At 39.2% G+C, this 20,624-nt stretch overlaps 1 protein-coding gene across 1 annotated transcript in view; it reads left to right on the forward strand.

Annotated features, from left to right (window-relative positions):
- The window catches only part of TKFC (triokinase and FMN cyclase), a 30,539-nt gene extending 9,915 nt beyond the window's left edge, over window positions 1–20,624 (forward strand). The window contains exons 2-17 of the mRNA XM_082271092.1: window positions 4,342–4,531; window positions 4,679–4,789; window positions 6,664–6,845; window positions 7,057–7,135; window positions 8,969–9,058; window positions 10,771–10,805; window positions 12,720–12,804; window positions 13,513–13,602; window positions 13,694–13,810; window positions 13,920–14,036; window positions 15,549–15,686; window positions 15,759–15,865; window positions 17,855–17,958; window positions 19,375–19,408; window positions 19,488–19,577; window positions 19,663–20,624. Coding sequence (XP_082127218.1) covers window positions 4,342–4,531; window positions 4,679–4,789; window positions 6,664–6,845; window positions 7,057–7,135; window positions 8,969–9,058; window positions 10,771–10,805; window positions 12,720–12,804; window positions 13,513–13,602; window positions 13,694–13,810; window positions 13,920–14,036; window positions 15,549–15,686; window positions 15,759–15,865; window positions 17,855–17,958; window positions 19,375–19,408; window positions 19,488–19,577; window positions 19,663–19,821 — 1,728 coding nt within the window. The 3' untranslated portion in view covers window positions 19,822–20,624. The remainder of the gene's footprint in view (window positions 1–4,341; window positions 4,532–4,678; window positions 4,790–6,663; window positions 6,846–7,056; window positions 7,136–8,968; window positions 9,059–10,770; window positions 10,806–12,719; window positions 12,805–13,512; window positions 13,603–13,693; window positions 13,811–13,919; window positions 14,037–15,548; window positions 15,687–15,758; window positions 15,866–17,854; window positions 17,959–19,374; window positions 19,409–19,487; window positions 19,578–19,662) is intronic.

Here is a 20,624-nt window from a genome sequence, read left to right on the forward strand (position 1 = left end):
TAATACCCTCACCAGTCACTAGATACTCACCAGTCGCAAGGATCCTCACCAGTCGCAAGGATCCTCACCAGTCGCAAGATACTCACCAGTCGCAAGATACTCACCAGTCGCAAGATACTCACCAGTCGCAAGATACTCACCAGTCGCAAGGATACTCACCAGTCGCAAAGATACTCACCAGTCGCAAAGATACTCACCAGTCGCAAGCTACTTCACCAGTCGCAAGGGTACTCACCAGTGCAAGGATACTCACCAGTCGCAAGGATACTCACCAGTCGCAAGGATACTCACCAGTCGCAAGGATACTCACCAGTCGCAAGGATACTCACCCGTCGCAAGATACTCACCAGTCGCAAAGATACTCACCAGTCGCAAAGATACTCACCAGTCGCAAGGACACTCACCAGTCGCAAAGATACTTCCAGTCGCAAAGCTACTCACCAGTCGCAATGATACTCACCAGTCGCAAAGATACTCACCAGTCGCAAAGATACTCACCAGTCGCAAGGATACTCACCAGTCGCAAGGATACTCACCAGTCGCAAGGATACTCACCAGTCGCAAGGACACTCACCAGTCGCAAAGATACTCACCAGTCGCAAGATACTCACCAGTCGCAAGTTACTTCACCAGTCGCAAGGATACTCACCAGTGCAAGGATATTCACCAGTTGCAAGGATACTCACCAGTTGCAAGGATACTCACCCGTCACAAGGTACTCACCAGTCGCAAGGATACTCACCAGTCGCAAGGATACTCACCAGTCGCAAGGATACTCACCAGTCGCAATGATACTCACCAGTCGCAAAGATACTCACCAGTCGCAAAGATACTCACCAGTCGCAAGGACACTCACCAGTCGCAAAGATACTCACCAGTCGCAAAGATACTCACCAGTCGCAATGATACTCACCAGTCGCAAAGATACTCACCAGTCGCAGGGATACTCACCAGTCGCAAGGATACTCACCAGTCGCAAGGACACTCACCAGTCGCAAAGATACTCACCAGTCGCAAAGATACTCACCAGTCGCAAAGATACTCACCAGTCGCAAGGACACTCACCAGTCGCAAAGATACTCACCAGTCGCAAAGATACTCACCAGTCGCAATGATACTCCACCATTTCAGACTCAGAGAGGTGTTTCCACACATTTATGATCTGTGCCAAATCTACTGGGGTTGTGGCATTACCACTAGGGATTCACACCTTGCCAGAGTTGGCAGCATGAAAATTACCTGCTGTAGACATTTTTAAGGCATTACTATCAACATTCATAATTATTTAAAAAAAAATTCCAAAAAAAAAAATTTTTTTTTTTTTTTTTTAAAGTTATTGATTATGTCACCTGATCAATATTTATGATTGGCATATGTAAGAAATCAATAATTATCTCGCTGGGGCCTCCATTATATGTAAGAATATTTAATAATAAATATCTTGCGCTCATATGGAGGTTTGTAACCTGTACTGCATTATTTAGGTTTCTCTGTTTTGTATACAATGCCTGTTCCGCTATGGCTGCTTTACCTATTTTATGTTAAAATGCACTTTACAAGTCATCTTTACAGTGGTAGAAGCTTTGGGGGGAGATTTACTAAAACTGGAGTGGCAAAATCTGGTAAAGGTTCACGTAGAAACCAATCGACTTCCAGGTTTTATTGTGCCAGCTTAATTAAACAAGCTGAAGTTAGAAGCTGATTGGCTACCATGCACAGCTGCACTGGATACTGAGTGTTCCAGTTTTAGTTAGGGCTCTTTCACACACTGTGTCTGTCAAACGGACTCCGCTTTTCTCAGCGGGGGATCGATCCGCCGATTCCCCGCTGAGCAGAAAGATGACAGCTGTGTCTCAGCGCTGTGTGCGGAGACACAGCTGTCAATTCCCCATGCATCTCTATGGGGGAAATCGGATGGGAATGGACCGTCGGTCCGTTCTCACCTGATCCGATCCGCTGGACGGATGGAAAATAGGGTTTCCATCCGTCAAGATTTGACAGATCGGGTCGGATGTCAGCGGACATGTCTCCGCTGACATCCGATGCCCCATAGGAATGCATGGGGGTGTAAGAATATTTAATAATAAATATCTTGCGCTCGTACTTATGTCAGAATATTTATACTGCTCTGAATATAGCAGTGTATTTATTTATGGTTAATAAGCAAAGATCTGTGAAAAAGGAGAGTCTTCACCTATTGCCATAAATCAGTGTCGAGAATTCTTTTTAATTGATTAATTTCTTTTTAAAAGCATATACCAATCTTAGTGAGTACAGTCTACAGTGTGGAATATATATAAAAATATTTATTCTCAAGACATGCAAACACAATATATGATCAAACAAGAAGTGACACAAAAAGATAACTCTACAACAAAAATACTAACTTCAAATAATCAATGCAATGTGATGTTTAGCTCAATAATGAAAGTGAAAGTAAAACAAAGTGAAACAAAACAAAGTAAGATTACCATTTCTTCCCAGGTATAGTATAAGCCATAAATTAATGTTCTATATAAACAGACTACAATGGTCTGCGAATCACAGGGCCCAAAGTCATTCCACTGCAGAAGGAATGAGAATAAGCCATGCAAAACGGAAGACTTAAAATTGCAAATAATGCACTGAATCTGATATTAATAAAAATGTATAAAAACAAAAATCAGCTTTTTAGAGAAAAATATACCATGGCTTATACGGCTGGGATTGTAATCTCATTACCCTTAAATATGCAATATAAAACATATAAGGAAAGAATAAACAATTGTTGAATAAAATCAAATAATACAGCAAGGCATAATTACCACACTTAAGATGGTGTTACCGGAGTCCTAAGATGGATGCCAGTGAGGGAGGAGTTTCCTCCAAGTTTCAGATGAATGATGTGGATCAGGGAGTATGTCTGGATGAGTCTTTTGAAAAATGTAATAGCGTGTGTGGTGTAAGTGTGAGGTGTGTTGTCAGTAGTGTAAAGTGTAATCCTCTCTCTCATCTGGGTTGGTCTTTTATATGGTAAGAACAAAGAGCTATAAAAATTACCATAAGTAAAACCCAGAGGGATGAAACATTATCCCTATTGGTCGGGATATTCTATACCTAAACTGATGAGGTCAGAGACACACCTCTTTTGATAATTAACCCAAAACTTGGTATAATAAAATTAAGGATGATACCTCTATATGTAAGATTAATCATAAAACACAACATAAAACTTTGTCCAGACTACCAGTACATACATAAATGTCCACCTGTATTTCCATTATTCATCTTGGCAAGTAATGCCATTTCAATAATTATATTATTTAACACAATATAATATTTTTATATTGGAATATCTCAAAATATCTCAAGACTGCACCTGGTATTTCGTCTCCAGAGGGCAGTATTGTACCGTTCATTAGATTTTGTATTTAATATAATTAAAACAATTTGTTATCTGATGACCTATTGACCTGTCGGCTAGTGAAAAGCAATTACTTATTTGGATTCTGACATAACTGTCAGGCATCTAGTCTAGGTTTGGAATATTTACGACACAAACTTCTCTGAAATGAGGTAATTAGTGGCGAGATACATCTGTCCTACACTTAAACATAATGTATTCTAAGAAAGATTACTATTGTAAGAATATAAACCCAAAATGTGATATAACATTCCTAAATATATATGTATATGCCTTACATAATATAATGACATAATTATGGCTAATATCTTCTCACATATGATAATGTATCTATAAAAACTTATATGGTTCATCTTTAAATGTATGCTGAAAAACACTGAGCCATTGTCTATTGTTAAATACTTATAGACAGACTGACACTACCATCCCCTTAACTTCTGTTATCTGATAGAGGTGTCAATGTATAAGCTTATTTAAGACAAAAGAAAATAGAAATGTCTGCTGAAAGTATAGGACCCTATTGTTGAAATTCTATGCTCTCTTGTAAGCTTGTACGAGACATTTTGTTTAACAAGTATATATATGAACTTTGTTTCACCTTAAAAACAAGATGGACGCCATCCTGTTCAGAATCTCTTATATGCATAATATGAAATATACATGGCTTTTAAAATCATTTTTCTTTTTACCTATTATTATTTTAATCAACCCCCAATAACCCCGACAGGGGGACCGTTCAGATCCGCCAATAAAACGAACAGGCGGATCTCAACGGTCCGCCTGTGTGAAAGGGGCCTAAATCTCTCCCTTAGTGTCTGGTCTTATGCATATTCTTTTCCAATTCCATTACCTGTTTTACCATAATCATATTACCATCGGTAACTTGGACATTGTCCATTATCCTGCCATAATAAGTATAATCTACTTCTTTGTGTTAGGTCAGTAAGAAACTCCTGAACTCTGTATCTGGCTGTGTTGATGATGTTCTGAATGGTCTCACGAGTTGCAATCCTGACCTGAAGGTGCTAAAAGGTCATCGTGTCATACTACGAGCGGATCTCAGTCATATAAAAGGACGCGTGGCGCTTCTGTCTGGTGGAGGCTCTGGGCATGAACCAGCACATGCAGGTCATTTTACATAAATATATCCCCAAATGGAGTGCCTGCAGCATTAATTTTTACACATCTTGTTTGCTCGCAGGACTATATAATTATAAATATATCATTGGCTTCTTGTTGATTCTTAATATTATTGCTTGCTCTTCATTTTAATAGGGTATGTTGGTCGGGGAATGCTCACTGGAGTTATTGCTGGTCCTGTATTCACATCACCACCAGTTGGAAGCATTGTAGCTGCAATCAGGACAGTGGCCCTTGCTGGAGCAGGTAAAAATATCTGGTTTTGTCTGCCTTATTTTTCTAAGTTGTCCCACTGTCTATATGCAAGCTCATCAAGCTGCTCAGTCTGACCATTTTTTACTAAATCTTGCAAGCTGCTTATACTATGAACTGGGTATTTAATGCCTAGGCCTCTGGTACAATACCAATCAGAGCTGGGACAAGGGGTGGGCACTGTGGTATAATATGAGGTGGGGGGGAGGCGGCACCACAAGGAGGTTGGGGGGAGGGAATTTGTGCTAGGATGGGTGATTGGGGAGAATTTGTGCCTCAAGGGGGATTAGGAGGGGGGGGATTTGTGCTCAGAGGGGAAAGTTGAGGGGTAGAGGAGCTGTACTAGCAGGAGGGAATTTTTTTTTTTTTTTGGGAGGCATGGATTTGCGCTGGGGGCATATGGGAAATGAGATGATTTGAGCTGGGGGGGGGGGGGGGGGGGTGTTGGTTGGAGCAAAGATTTGTGCTGAGAGGGGGGACTTCAGCAGGGGGGGTGGATTTATACCTGGGGGGTAAGCATGCAGATTAGTGCTCAGTTTTTTTTTTTTTTTTGGGGGGGGGGGGGGGGGAGTTATTCTCACACATATAATGCTCATACATCTTGGGAGGAGGGGGGTTGCAATTTGGCATGTTTGCCCTGGGCTCTGGATGACCTTGTCCCAGCACTGATACCAATAAACTTAATTTTCTAAAAACTAAAAAAGCATAAGTTTTGCTCATAGCAAATAAATTGGATTCCACCTGTTTTTTTTACTATCTTCATTTAGAAAATGAGGATACCTATCTTTTTCTCTTCCCCGTCTCAAACACTTTCAATATAGGTTGTATTTACTTACAACCCTACTGTTCAGCAATAATCATGTTTCAGACTGCAGCTGCACATTAACTGGTAAAGATTTGCAGCCAATCTGTACCTGGGCCTTTACAATGGCCTCTGCAGCCCTAAAGTGAATGTAAATGCATTTTTTTTATTTTTTAAAAATAACAAACAGGTTTGATCTTGCCTGCTCTGTGCAATGGAATTGCACAGTGGCCCCGAAGCTCTACTTCTCAGGTCCCCTGCTGGTGCTCCTGGCTCCTCCCCTCTGGGAGTGCTCCCGTATAAAGACTCTTTCTATGGGGGCACTCGTACGGGCTCGCTCCTGGGCCACGTTGTATACGTCCATGGATACAGACAGTGGGACGTGGTCCCACCCCCTGCTTTCTCATCACTGGTTTTGACTGACAGCAGCAGGAGTTAGTGGCTCCCACTGCCTCAGCAAAGCTGGTGAGACCAGGAAGTAAAGGCAGAAAAAGCTGCAGACAGACACAGCGCTGGATCGAATGAGGGCTCAAGTAAGTAAAGAGGAGGGGGTTTGGGGTGAGGTGGGATACTGATGCCTAAACATTTTTTATCCTAATGCAAGGAATGTATTAAGGTAAAACATTTTTAGGCTTTAGAACCACTTTAAGAGTGTATACATAACCTATACTGACTATACTGCGCATACAGTTTGGTAGAAGCTGTCTATGAATGGCTGAGTGCCTCTCAGCCTGATGCTTTTTTTGTTTCGGGTGTGAGACAGGAAGGTCTTGTCTCACACCTGGAACACAGTGCTGTTTGCTGGGGCTACATACAGTTTCTACAGCGCACACAGTAGCATCATGTTGGTGAAGGAAATCATTTGTGTTGGCCAGCTTGGCGCAAACAAACTTTTTGAAGTTAAAGTAAACCTAGATATCAGCTTTAATGTGTGATTTGTGTCTGGGTTGATTTGGTATTTTACTTTTAGCTTGTATTTGTTTGTGTTTTTATTTTTCTATTTTGCACACTACCTGTTGTATTTCAGTTTCCTAATGTGTCTTCTCCATTCCTTTCTCCCTCCAAGCCGGTGTGCTGCTCCTGGTGAAGAATTACACAGGGGATCGCCTGAACTTTGGCTTGGCTCTAGAGCGTACACAACGGGAAGGTATTGAAGTGGAGATTGTAGTGATCGCAGATGACTGTGCTTTCATCTCACCAAGCAAGGCTGGAAGGCGGGGCCTGTGTGGAATTGTCTTGATTCATAAGGTAAGCTGAACCAATTTTTGTTTTACAGTTTTACAACATGGTGAGAAAAATTGTTCAGTGTACAGTGGTAGCAGACATACAAATAAATGCTTAGTCAGAGAGGTGTAGAGGTTGTACAGATGTGTAAATGGCGCACTAGCTAATTTCAAATTAGCAAACACAAGTGGGAGCAATTTTAGGTATTATGTTAACATGTTTTGTTGTTAATTAGATTGCTGGAGCTCTGGCTGAAGAAGGAAAACGTTTGCAAGAAATTGCTTCATATGTCCGACAAGCTGCAACTGGAATTGGTGAGTAAAACGGCATACTCCCTCTAAACTTTTGGGATGGACCAGCTACACAAATGGAAAGTATACATTTCATTAAAACTTAAGTTTAATGAAAATACTTTTTTTTTTTAAAATCGGAACCAGGGACAGTAAATACAATGAATGAAAAATATCCCTTGTGCTGGTGGCTGCTGTGGTGCTTGAAATAGTCAGTCCTCTGCCCCCCTGATTCCCCCTGCAGCTGTCATCTTCTGGTGCTAGGAAATGCATATATGACATAGCATACCTTAAATAATAAAAATTTTAGTTATCCAATAGTTAAAAAACAAAAAAAAATGGGTAGTAAATCCATGTATGTAAGTGAAAAAAACACACACATGAAATTGTTACTTAATTAGATATCCATATACAATGTGTCAAAGTGTAACATCTGTTTTGCTGTCATCAATTCACTTTGTGTCACGGGCAGTGAAGCCTTTTTCTTTTTTACAAAAGGGATTGGACTTTTGTCTTTCTGAACTGTTTCTTAACAGCAAAACAAATGTTACATTTTGACACATTGTATATGAATATCTATATAGCTAACAATTTCATGTGTGTGTTTTTTTTCACTTACTTACATGGATTAGTAACCCATTCTTTTTTGTTTTTTACCTATTGGATAACTCAAATTTTTATTATTATTTAAAGTATGCTATGTCATATATGCATTTCCCAGGATAGCACACTTTATCACTATTTTTACATTATTTTCCAATATTTAGGGCAGCAATTCACCTTTAATCAGCGCATCTTTAACATCTTTTTTCCATCTTCTGATGTTGCAGAGCTTAAAAAAATAAACTGTACCTATAACAGGCACTTTTCAAAAGTGTTGACTATGTCTGCCCTTTTCGCATACTTGCTCCATTCATAGAAGCTGTACTATCAGCTTCAACAATGAAAAGGGGTCGATGAATGGTGGAGGTAAATCCTTCATCTGACTGTCCTCCGAGTGCTGTCCTGATGCTTATTATGAAAAAAAAAAAAAAACACTAAACTTAGGCTTTAAAATATGTTGCTAACTGTTAAGAGTTACCCTTTTTTTTCTATATATATATATATATATATATATATATAAGTATGTCAAGACAAAACTTTTTTTTTTTTTCTCCTAGTTATTGATTAGTGTGGAGATTGATTAGAACTCCTGTCAGTTTTTAAATATCTGGGGCTCTTTTAGAGAGATTTATCCTCATTTGCTGTCCTGCTGACATTTTCATTAGACAGGAAATAAGGGGAAATCTGCATTTGGGACACGGACAGAAATAAAAATTTAGCATTACCCTCATTACTAAAGAAAATATTTTTATCTCTGTGTTGCTGTTAGAGAGTTCGCCTCACTTCCTGTGTTGTCAGAATTTCAGCATGACAGGAAGTGAGAATAAATCTTTTGAACGGAGCCTCGGATAGCAGAAAAAAACCTTTTGGCAGCCCCGCCGCCTCCATCCTTTTTTCCTGCATTATATTAGCATATAGTCATATGATCCCCACTAAATGGCTGGGAACTGAGCTAGACATATGGTAACCTAAAAATCCCCTTTGAGTGCCTTAATTTCTACAGCATAGGTATGTATTATTTACAGGGAATTCTTTTTCAAAATATAGGATGAGTCAGGTTGTGCTTTCACAAAGGACCTTTCTCTTTTCTTCATGTTAAAATTGCTGTATTTAATATGTGTCACAAGGTGGTGCTGTTGCACCTATATCAGAGCTAGCATTAACTATGAGACATTGTATGATATTAGCTGGCAAACAACAAAAATTTTCTTTCTTGGCATTTACCTTTCATCAGTCTCTCCTCTGTTGTTCTAGGTACATTGGGTGTCAGTCTATCTCCATGCAGTGTGCCAGGATCAGGACATACTTTTGAACTTGCAGCAGATGAGTTTGAATTGGGATTAGGTAAGAAAACACTTTTCATTAAACCTTTTGGGAAAATTAGGCCATGGTCCTACACAATTGGGTTACAATGCTAAGATTGATTTATGGGGATTGGGTAAACTCTGCCAGTGGAACATGGAAAACAAAGAGTGCATATAAGAGACTATGGGGGCATACAAGCATTTACAACCCTTTTCTGTTGGTGACAGATTCAGGTAGTTCTTCCTATTACATTAAACCTTCATTTTTATTTTTTAAATTAAAATAATAAACGTGTTATACTTACCTGCTCTGTACAATCGTTGTGCATGATCCTCTTCTTCTGTGGTCCCCGCTGGTAATCCAGGCTCCTCATTTTCGGCGAGTGCCCCCATAGAAAAATTCTGTCTATAGTGGCACTTGTGAGCCACCCCGCCTGCATCCATTGACACAAAACGAGTGGCTTTGCGCCGCCTCCGCCCCCACTCCCTGGTCAGAGCATTTGATTGATAGCTGCGGGAGCCAATGGCTCCTGCTGCTATCAATCTGCCCAGTGAGGAGGGAGACAGCGGCAAGAGTGCACATCGCTGGATCAGGATCAAGCTAAGGTAAGTAAGAGGGGGGGGGGTATCTTGCTCAGAGTGGGGCATGTCTGTGCTGGGAAGCTGTCATAAATGTGACAGCTTTCCGCATATCGCTCCTTTGTTGCATAAAAGCCTAGCAACCAGTGACTCCTCCCCATTTAACTGCCAGCTGGAAGATTCCCCAGCTGCCAGCTAAAAGGAAACCGAGGGGCAGATATGCTGGTGACTGATTCCCAGCCAAATTCAGCTGCCAGCTGGGGGATTCTCCAGCTGACAGCTGAAGGTAAACAGAGGAGCCATGGATGCTGGCTGGTGTCATTAACCAGCTGAATGGAGTCATTGGTTGGCTGGGAAAGGGGGGTTCTAAGCCTGCAATGAGCATGGAGAAGGGTCCAGTGTCCAACAGGTATATGAATTTGTTGGAGGCACCAACATTTGTAGTGTGGAGGCACAACAATATTCTAAAGAGTGTCTATGACACTTTATGAATTCCAGGCTATATAGTTTTAAAAGGGTATGCAAATATGCAAAAACAGAACCTCTTTTTTTTTTTTTTAAAGGGGTAAGGAAAAAATGATGGATCCCTGATCCAAACATCTTTGTGTATGTAGCAAGAATCTCCTTGCTAAGAATCAAGTAACACTTTCTCTTATCAAAGGCAAATATATCAATATCAAAACTAGTCACAATACCAGAAATACCAGGTAGGAACTAAAGAAACACTGCTAATAAACATGATTATTGTGGTGCCAGCCATTGGAATTGATAGAGCATGCATGAACAGTTATGGTCCACTGTTTCATTGAAATAAAAACTCCCTTCACTTTCTTATTTCTAAGAATTAAAAAAAAAAAAAAAAAGAATTTAGAATTTTTTTAATAGAAATTACTGGTAGAGAAAAGCTGATGTATTTATATTTTTTTAAACTTCTACTAACGTACATTTAAATTATTTGTACCTGCTGAACACAGCAGGTTATGTCATATCGGCAGTTAAAACTCAGGAAAGTACTTTTGCCTTAAGTGAAATCTGCATTTATTTGCAGTGTTTCTGATTCCTAGTGATTGACCATTTTCCTTAGTTCTGTTAATAGAATTTTTGTTTAAATGTACAGTATATTTATTTATGTCTGTTTTTGAATTCATGGCTGGAGTTTTTCTTTTTGTACAGGTATACATGGTGAGGCTGGGGTACAAAGATACACGGTGTGTACAATAAGTGTCCTCCTTCCTGTTTGTATGTGTCATTATACAGAAATTGTTAATAAATAAAGCCCAGCTCAAAACAAAACTATTTCTTATTTTTGGTGAGTGTGAAGTGATTAGGAAAACGTAAAACTTTTTTTTTTTCTTTATTGCTGTCTGGGACCCCTTTGTCTTATCTGCCAGAATGGGAAATGAGAGAAAATCTCCCCATTGGCTGGATTTTAACCTTAACACCAACTGGTGCAGCATGTTAAGAGAAAACTTTAGTGAATGCTAATACTGTTGTGACATTTGCCTGAAAAAAAATTTCAGGAGACTTGCACGTTTTTTTTTTTGTTTTTTGTTTTTACTTGCTCCGCTGTTCTGTAGTTTTATGATCATATTTCATCTGTAGAATATTAAATGCTTTCTCTGCTAGTCATCGATATATCAGAGAATGGGATTAGCGTTCACTGCCTTCAGTGTATCTAAACCTAAAAACATGGGACATGTAGAAAATGTAAATGTAAAGAAATGTAATACGGTATATTTAGGCTTACAGCCCTGGGTTCATTATTTTTTTGTATTTCACTGGATGATCCTGCCAGTAACACATTCTCACTCACTGAATGGTATCTATGGAGGAGCAGCGTTGTCATCCTAGTACAGGAAGCCTGCTGGGACCAGAGAATATCTCCCTCTTTCTTCATCTTATAACATAGTGAAAAGCTTTCTGTATTCCACAAAAGAGAATTGGGCAGGCTGATAACTCAGGGTATTCAGGAAGTTGGGCATTTATTGGATTTCTGGTAGGATTAACAGGTATTTTTTTTTTGCCCTGAAATACACTTAGGGTCTATGCATACAGTACTTTTTTTTTTTTCTATTTTGTTTCCTCACCTGGTTGCCTTTGCTCCAGGGGAGGGAAACAGCTTAAAAAACACACCTAAAGCTGAGTTTTGCATGCGTGTTTCTGCACATTTGTTGATGTGTTTGGTAATAATTCATTCTATTGGCTAGAATATCCAATTTTTTTCCTGGCCATTAGAATGCATTAACGCACAAACGCACCTACACACATCTGCCATTATTGTGCGTCTATGCACCTTTGGCGGTTTTTTTTTTTCACCCAAACACTCTAGTGATGTTTTTTTTTTCTGCCTCTAAACACCTGTGAACACCTATGTGTGCATGGGCACACAGGCTAACATAGAGGGGTGCTTAAAGGCAGAAAAAAAATAAAACGTCAAACGCCTGTAAAAGCAGCATTTTTGATGTACTGTGTGCATGAGGCCTTAATGATGGTATAGCCTTAAAGACAGTCAGACCTGACCCGTAGGCTTGTAGTGAGAGTGTGAAGCCTTGAAATTCAGTCATTGTTTTATACTATACTATACTATTAGGTAGGAAGCAGAGCCTGCTTTTATATTTGGAAAATATGGCTGCCCCATACTCATTTATTTACAAACTGTACACAGTTTTTCCAACAGTAACAATTGTAGATATAATTATTTATATTAAGATTTTCATTTTCACATAAATATCTACAAACCATGTTTTCCTTTTAATATGTTCACTAAAGAAACCTCCCTGCATTTATGGGGTTGTGCTCAGACTGTTAGGCTGAGTGGGGTGTAAAGCAGACCTATTCAGAGGGATTACTGCTCATAGCACTTAATAAATCGTGCACTATAAACAGCATATGGGTCTTGGAAATTGCTCCGGCTCATACAGGCAAGGTTTACAGGCCTTCTAAATGACTATCAATATGAATCCTGACATTGGCTGGTTTCCTTAGTCCCAGCCTGGGACTGGCGGTCATTACATTAACAGTCTTAGCAACTTGGTAAAATCTGACAAATACATGGATACAAAAAAAAAATTCCGAATTGAGATCATTGGTTGCTTCACCATTATTTTGTCTTCCTTTAACAGATGATGTCTTGTGATGAGGTTGTAAGGATTATGATAGATCACATGACCAATGAAGCCAGCAAATCAAGAGTGGTTTTGCAGCCAGGTAGGTAAGAGCAACGAGCTGGCCTTGTATTGTACTCTCACTCTATGGTCAACCATGGAGCTACATATAGAATGTTATCTTCTACTCTTTAGATTCTTACTTCTTAAAGCAGAACTAAACCCATCAATTTAACTTTCTCCCAAAACAGTTACATTCAAGGCATGCCTCGAATGATAACTGTTACAGTATCTAGTTTGCTTAGGTTAACTCCCATCCGAATAGTCAAGCCATCGAATGGCTGGTCTCATAGCTCATTATATGTGCAACACCATCAAACAGAGGCTAAAATGGCAGCTTCATTGGCTGTAAAGGGTTAGTTCTGCTTTAACATCACTATACAGTGAATTCTATACTAGGGTAATTGAGTAAAGGCCTGCAACCAAGAATGTAGGACCGTTGAAGACATTGCTGCATTTGCTTTAGTGAAAGTGGACCCTGCAGTAAAATTCAAGATCCACTTACACTTTCCGGTGTGTAGGTGTACCGGTAAAGAAAAAAGTTAGAATTACAACTGCCTTTCCTCTACTTTACAGACATAAGGGCATCTTTATGCTATGTAATGATAAGAAATGACAGTTATGTGTTTGCTGATGTTGTAGAGAGGCACCCATGCTGATCTTATTTATTTAACATACTAAAAAGTTAAAATAAAGATTATCACAATATCTGTGTGCATTTCTCCTTTAAAAGCTTTTTGTATTTTTTTAGGTGATTCCATTATCATAATCGTGAATAATTTGGGAGGCCTATCTTGTCTGGAGTTGCAGATTGTAGCCAGTACAGTTGTACACCTACTGGGTTAGTAAAAGTAATATTTGAGCTATCTTCTGATTATCCTATCAATAAAGTACATCCACAATTCTATTTGACATTGATTCTTTCTTTTTAGAGAGTCGGGGGCTGCGGATAGAACGGGCAATGACTGGATCTTTCATGACTGCCCTTGAAATGAGTGGCGTCTCTCTCACCATAATGAAGACAACAGCAGAGCTTTTGCGGCTGTTTGGTAATAACAGGAATCTTTGTGCATTTAATTGGGTGATACAGTTCGAGTAATACAGTTCTTCCATGTCACCTGATTGTCTAATTTGCCTTTTTGTACTGTGTTTTCTCAGATAAAGATACATCTGCTCCTGCGTGGCCCCGTGTCCCATGTGTTCAAGTAACAGGTCAGACACGCACTATCCAGTGTGCTCCTGAAAATACCCAGCCTGAAAGAACTGAGCCTGGTGGTGCGTAAAGCTGTGTGTTCTGTTTAGATTGGACCCATGTATTCTTGTGTGCATACATCATTTCAAATAGTAATTGCATATGGAGGATAAGTAAAAAAAATGCTATGATGATACTAAATTCTTTACCAGATTTTCTAATGGTCTGTGGAGAATGCACTCCACTGATAGGAACCTGGAGGTTTGGTTGACTAGAGACCTCCTTGTTATGTTCAAAGTGATATTAAAGGTTCCGATTTTATTTTTCTAAAACAACAAAATATCATACTTACCTGCTCTATGCTATGATTTTGCACAGAGTAGCCCCGATTCGCCTCTTACGTAGTATCCAGCGCTACTCGTGCGGGCTCAATCCGGAGCCGCATCTTGTGTTTCTGTTGACACACGTAATGCTGCTCGGCCCCAACCCCCGCTACCTTGTCATTGAATTTGATTGACAGCAGTGGTAGCAAATGGCTCCCGCGGCTCTAACAGAGTCCAGTGAGGAAGGAGATTGAGAGGAACATCACTCCTCTCAGGCACAGCGCTGGACTGAGATCGGGCTCAGGTAAGTATTTGGGGGGATTTACCCCTAAAAAAATGTTTTACCCTAATGTAGAGAATGCATTAAAGCGGAGTTCCAGTCATTTTTGTATTTTATTAACCAATTCTGCAACAAAAGCTTTTGACCAGGCCATTTTTTGCTATTCTGCACAGCGTTAGTTTAACTGACAATTGCGCGGTCGTGGGACGCTGTACCCTAAAAAAATTGATGTTCTTTTTTTTCCCACAAATAGAGCTTTCTTTTGGTGGTATTTGATCACCTCTGCGGTTTTTTATTTTTTGCGCTATAAACAGAAAAAGAGTGACAATTCTGAAAAAAAAACAATATTTTTTACATTCTGCTATATAACATTCCCAAAATGTTCATCCTTCTAGGTCAATTTGTATTCTGTTACATATTTTTGATAAAAAAAATCACAATAAGCGTATTTTGATTGGTTTGTGCAATCTTCTTTGACCTGTGACGTGTTCAGAAGTTTGCAGGGAGGGAGGGGGAGATGAGAACTTCTGCTCGAGTCGCCTAGGTAGCCCGAGCAGAAGTGGGAGCTGGGTATCTGGCAAAACTAGATACCCATTCCCCCCAGCCCCCCAAAAAAATGACATGCCAAATCCTTAAAAAACCTTTAGCCCTCAGAACTACATCAAGCTCATTATACATAATACAGTCTGACCTTACAATCAACGTTTGTTTTTTTTCAAAAACCATATAAGAATCTCCCTAAACCATGGATTACATAGCTGCTGGTAGATCCCAGGAATATTTTTTAGACAGATTGTAATGTGTAGTGAGCTTAAAAGTTAGAGGAGAACCACATTTAAAACCCATTAAAAGACTGATCATTACAAAAGTCTTGAAGTTTGAAGTGTTGAAATTTTTTTCTACATTGCCATTTCTTTTTGCTGTTTATTACTATTATATTCATTATTGTGCCTTACAATGCTGCTAAAATACTGATTTTACTTGTATGTTAGCCATTAATGTGCAGGTCTACCAGCGAGTGTTGACGCATGTGTGCAGTTCCCTACTGGCACTAAAAGATGAGCTGAATGATTTAGACCGTGCTTCTGGGGATGGTGATTGTGGAAACACACATGCACGGGCAGCGCACGGTGGGTATTGCTGTAAAGCATTGATTTGATATATAGTGGCACACATAATGCTGAAATGTGGAATTTTTGCAGCTATCAGTGAGTGGATAAACAGCGGAAATCTTCCTTCTCAGCCATCACGCCTTCTTGCTGCTTTGTCAAATGTATTGTTGGAGAAGATGGGGGGCACATCTGGCGCGGTAAGAGCAAACTGAATTAGTAATATTTACAAATACCATTTTGTGCTGTCTCTACTACTTTTTCAAGGTAAGGAATACACTAATCAAACTGATGACTAATGCACAAGCAGAGGTTACCTTTCGTGAAATTCACTGGCCAAATTATCTCCCAAAATCTTGCCGTACTGTATCTAAGCTGCTCACTCGTTCCTTCACTCTGTGGCTTTGCAAAGCTCAGGAGCCTGCTCTTCAAATAATGGGCTGCACACCAATGATGTCACAAGAATCTGACAAGCTTAATGATTGACACTTTTCACTTTAGTTCCACCCCTCTAATGGTAGCTATGACTAAGGCCATTTTGGGCTGAAACATGTTAGCTTTTCCTACTGGGCTGTGTTTTTAGCCTTATGAATCTATAAAACGTATGACTTAAAGCCTCGTACACATGAAGAAAAATTTTAGACGAATGATCGTCCTAGTTTTTTTTTTATCGAAAATAAGAGGTTACTCAACTTACGAAAATTCTTGTATGACAGAATACAACTTTGGAAGTGATGTAATGTATTGTATTTTCAGATGAAAATTGTGCTGATTAAAAGAAAATCGTAATATCTGGTATTGTACGAGATCAGGGTGGATTTGATTTAAATCTCAATTTAAATCATAATTTAAATCACTAGTAAAAAGGCTTGATTTAAATCAACTCAATTTAAATTATAATTTTTAAAGAGCAACTGTCATCTCTGTCCCGCAGCAGCTCCTCCTCTGACCCGCTGTTGACTCACTGACAGTCCCATTCGCTTTAATGGGACGGCTGGTGATGCGGCAGTGACACAACAAGGTGAGGGACGTGGCGGCAGCAGGTGAGTGGATGCCGGCTAACAGGCACTGCCATGATGTATCTGAAATGACGGGTGCTTTTTAAATATAAGGACTCTTGCTGGTAGTTAAGCTCCTCTAAGTTCTATTGCATGCTGAATAAACTAAATTATTAATGTATCTTAAATAGAAAAATGTCTTTAGATAGATTTTTACTTCTAAAGCATTTTAATAAAATAAATTTGGTAAAAATGAAAACAAATATGATTTTTCTTTTTCTTAAATCATTGATTTTTATCCCCCCTGTACAAAAAAGGTTTTTGTGTTTTTGTCCCTTCAGATAATTTCCGGTGAACTGTCGTGATCGGCTCTTAAAAGCTGTGTACTAACGATCAGATTATCAAACGATCGATTTGAAAGCAGTATTTTTCATCTGATTTTCTGATTGTGTGTACTAGGCTTTACACTGGAACTTTCCATGATGCAGACTTTCTATTACTAACACCCCTCTAATGTATTTCACCCAGCCAGGGCTTAATTGTAGAGATAAAATAACTTTACAATTAAGCCCTGTTTGAGTAAAATTCGTTAGAGAGTGGACCTAAGGTGTAAGAATTCAGTGTATGCTGTCCATCATTAAATCTGTCTGATTCTTGAGACACCCCTTGTAGATCCAGAGATATAGGCAGCTAAAGCTGCATGCAAATTTGAACTTTTCCCATAGATGTCAAGTGTGGCCTATCCTGCTTTTGTCCCACCAACCTTGATTGGCAGCTTATTTACATATAGAGTGGCAGAAGATGGACAGACCATATTAGTAAGAAGAGCAGGCTTATGTAATAAACCACCCAAAACTGGATTTCGGTACACATGAGCTTACACCAGAGCAAGGAATCTCCCTCGGCCCCAGAAGATTGTGTGTTCAGGAACTATATGCTGCATTGTGGATGAAACAAGTTAGTTTCCGGTCACCACTTCTCTGACAAATTAGAAACAGAAAGATAAAGTGTGATAAATAGCTGACACTATATTTTGTTTATTTTCCACAAGTTTTATAATGACATGGCAAATAAATGTCGTTTTATGAATTATTGATTTGATTAGTAATAATTGTCTATAATGGAGATGTGAAATATATTTCATCATACATGTAGATGTGTATTTACATATATTTAGTTTTGTTTCTTTAGCTGTATAGTCTATTCCTGATGGCTGCAACTAGGCCATTGGAGAACGAATATGGAGCAGAGGCCTGGGCAACTGCAATGGATGCTGGGATTGAAGCCATGAAAAGGTAAAGGACAAAGATTGGAAGTATAAGACTCCGCGCTATAGGGTATATAATGGGTGTGTCAGTAGGCTGCAGCCTCCCAGAAAATAGCCAAGGCTATATAAAAGCAAGGTAAAAAGTGTGGGAATGGCGCTGTCTACTAAAAGAATATGATGATATCTAGACAGGATAGACTAAATGAGTGAGGAAAAATAGGAGTAATGTATATGAGCACAGATATAAATATAACACAAGGTACAGGAATATAATATAAAGTGCAAATGCAGTGAGTGATTAATATAATCAATGGTAAATTAAAGAGACCAAGTGTATAAGGTGAGTAGATAATAGACGTATATATCTCCAATATATATATATATATATACATACACAATGGAAATTAGGTTAAACAGGTAATCTAAAACAATAAAAATATATATGGAATCAAAGAATAATAAAGTGACAAGTGCCAATGACTGTGCTAGATAAAGAACTAGTAAAAAAGAGAACATATATATATATATATAAAGTGATACTGTAATAGACACAGATATGGTATAAAATGTGAATCAATAAAAGTGAATAAATAATATTAATAATCCAATAAGGTGACTGAGTGACGTAAATAATGCTAATAGTCCAATAAGGTGACTAGGTGACGTTTATAGTCCATTCAAGTGAAAAATAATTCCATAGATATCTTCATAAGAAAAACGATAGATAAATAAACCCTGTGGTGGGTGATGAGTGAGGTGCTAAGTGCCCCCTAGGGTAAGTAGCCCACTCACCGGACGTACCCACCCCACACAGGGGTAAAGAGCTGGTATAGAAGTATGGATTAATCCCTCTGCTGGGTCCTGTCCTCCTCCAGGGATCCTGGGATACAGGTATACTGGGGGATGGCCAGTGGGGTCCTATGGTAAGGCCCAGGATACAGGGGTGTCCGCTCTGGGATGGGGTATGTACTCCGGTGTCAGATCAAACGTATCGGGACCATGTATGCAAAGAGAGGCCAATAGTGTGATACTGTATAAACTGCTTTTATTGTTAAACTAAATAGATGGGCACTCACAGTTTAAACAATTCAAAGGAGCATGTATGCGGAGCTGTGGAATGCAATGCGCTCCAATCAGAAGCCGGAACCGGAAGTGATGCAACAGCGCTGTACGCGTTTCGCTGCTGAAGACGTTGGATGATAAAACGCAGTGGTATTTAGACCATTAAGGCTGTATATATTTGGAGGGAGAATAACCGATTGATTTTAATGTATGGTATTGAGGTTTTATTAGCACCGTTTCCTTTTTTGGGTTTAATGTTATATAAGGATTTCATTATAAGGAAGGCAGCTTCATTGTGTATTTCATAGGGGAGCATGCGTCTTTGTATGTTTACTATTCTAAGCTGCAGTATACTTATTAGTTTTTCTTTGTGCCCACTTAGATATGGAGGAGCAGAGGTTGGAGATAGGACAATGGTAAGTACCTTTTTAGCATTTTTTTTCATTTCTGGCCCTTTGCCTCTGAACATTTTACGTAATATTTTTTGTATTGTAGCTAGACTCTCTGTGTGCTGCGAACAGTGTCCTCAAATCACTAAAAGACCCTGGATCCGATGTAATGGAGATCCTTGGCAATGCAGTGAAGGTAACATTTATAAAAGCAGATATACAGTATGTTGAAAAGCAATCTCTGGTAATGTACTATGGTTACCTAATGACATTCTTTACAGAGAGCTTCTGATGCTGCAGAAGACACAAAACACATGACGGCTGGAGCAGGCAGGGCCAGTTACATCGGATCTTCCACTCTCAACCGACCAGACCCTGGAGCCAAAGCTGCTGCTGCCATTTTGAAGGCTATATGGGAGGGGTTAAAGGAAAATGCTTAGAATGTGGATTTACTGTGCATATTAAAGTTAAAGGCAGTAGTTAACGTGGCTTCTGCTTTCCCTACTGATTTATCCAGTATCCCATTCATCTTTTTATAATTAGTAGTTGTTCAACTCTTGCCAAAGTTTTTTTGCTTGATGTTAGAGTGGAAAGAGTTGGAACATCCATCTGGATTTATTTCTGTATATGACACCAGTTATTCAGAGATAACTTCCTTTTGCTGTGGTGACCTCTCCCAGACCATTGACCAATTATTGTGGTATCTGGGAGTGAATGGAAGAAAGCATGTGGGCAAATACAAGCAGGTTCCAAGGTTATAGAAAATTGGTGAGTTCCTGCTAAGTACGTAATCTCTAAGTTGATTTAAAGGTGAGTTCACTCTTTGATTTCCATCTGACTTGAAACTTGTATTTGGTCTTTCTTAGAAGCAGCATGAAAGCAAACCAAATGGAGTACCAAATATTTCCACCCATAGAGTTTCCTCCATAGAGTTTCACCCATAGAGTTTCATCTGAAGAAACACACAAGTGATTTGTTTTGCTGTTTCTTTTAAACAGTACAAGCTCTAATATTGCGGACTTACACTATGCAAGTGTAATTCACCTGGTGTATTGGTATAATTTTGTTGAGATGGAAACATATATATTACCTTATGACCAATTGGGGATTGTTCTCTAAATATGCATATTTTCTATATCCGTAATTTCTATTAATAACCAAATATACTCTTCAGACCAAACTGTGCAGTTGACACTTCTAACATCAGCCAAAATAATATTTTCTGCTACATTCCTGACATACT

Source organism: Pelophylax lessonae (assembly GCF_965119305.1).
Source record: "Pelophylax lessonae genome assembly, chromosome: 10".
Taxonomy (NCBI): Eukaryota; Metazoa; Chordata; class Amphibia; order Anura; family Ranidae; genus Pelophylax; species Pelophylax lessonae.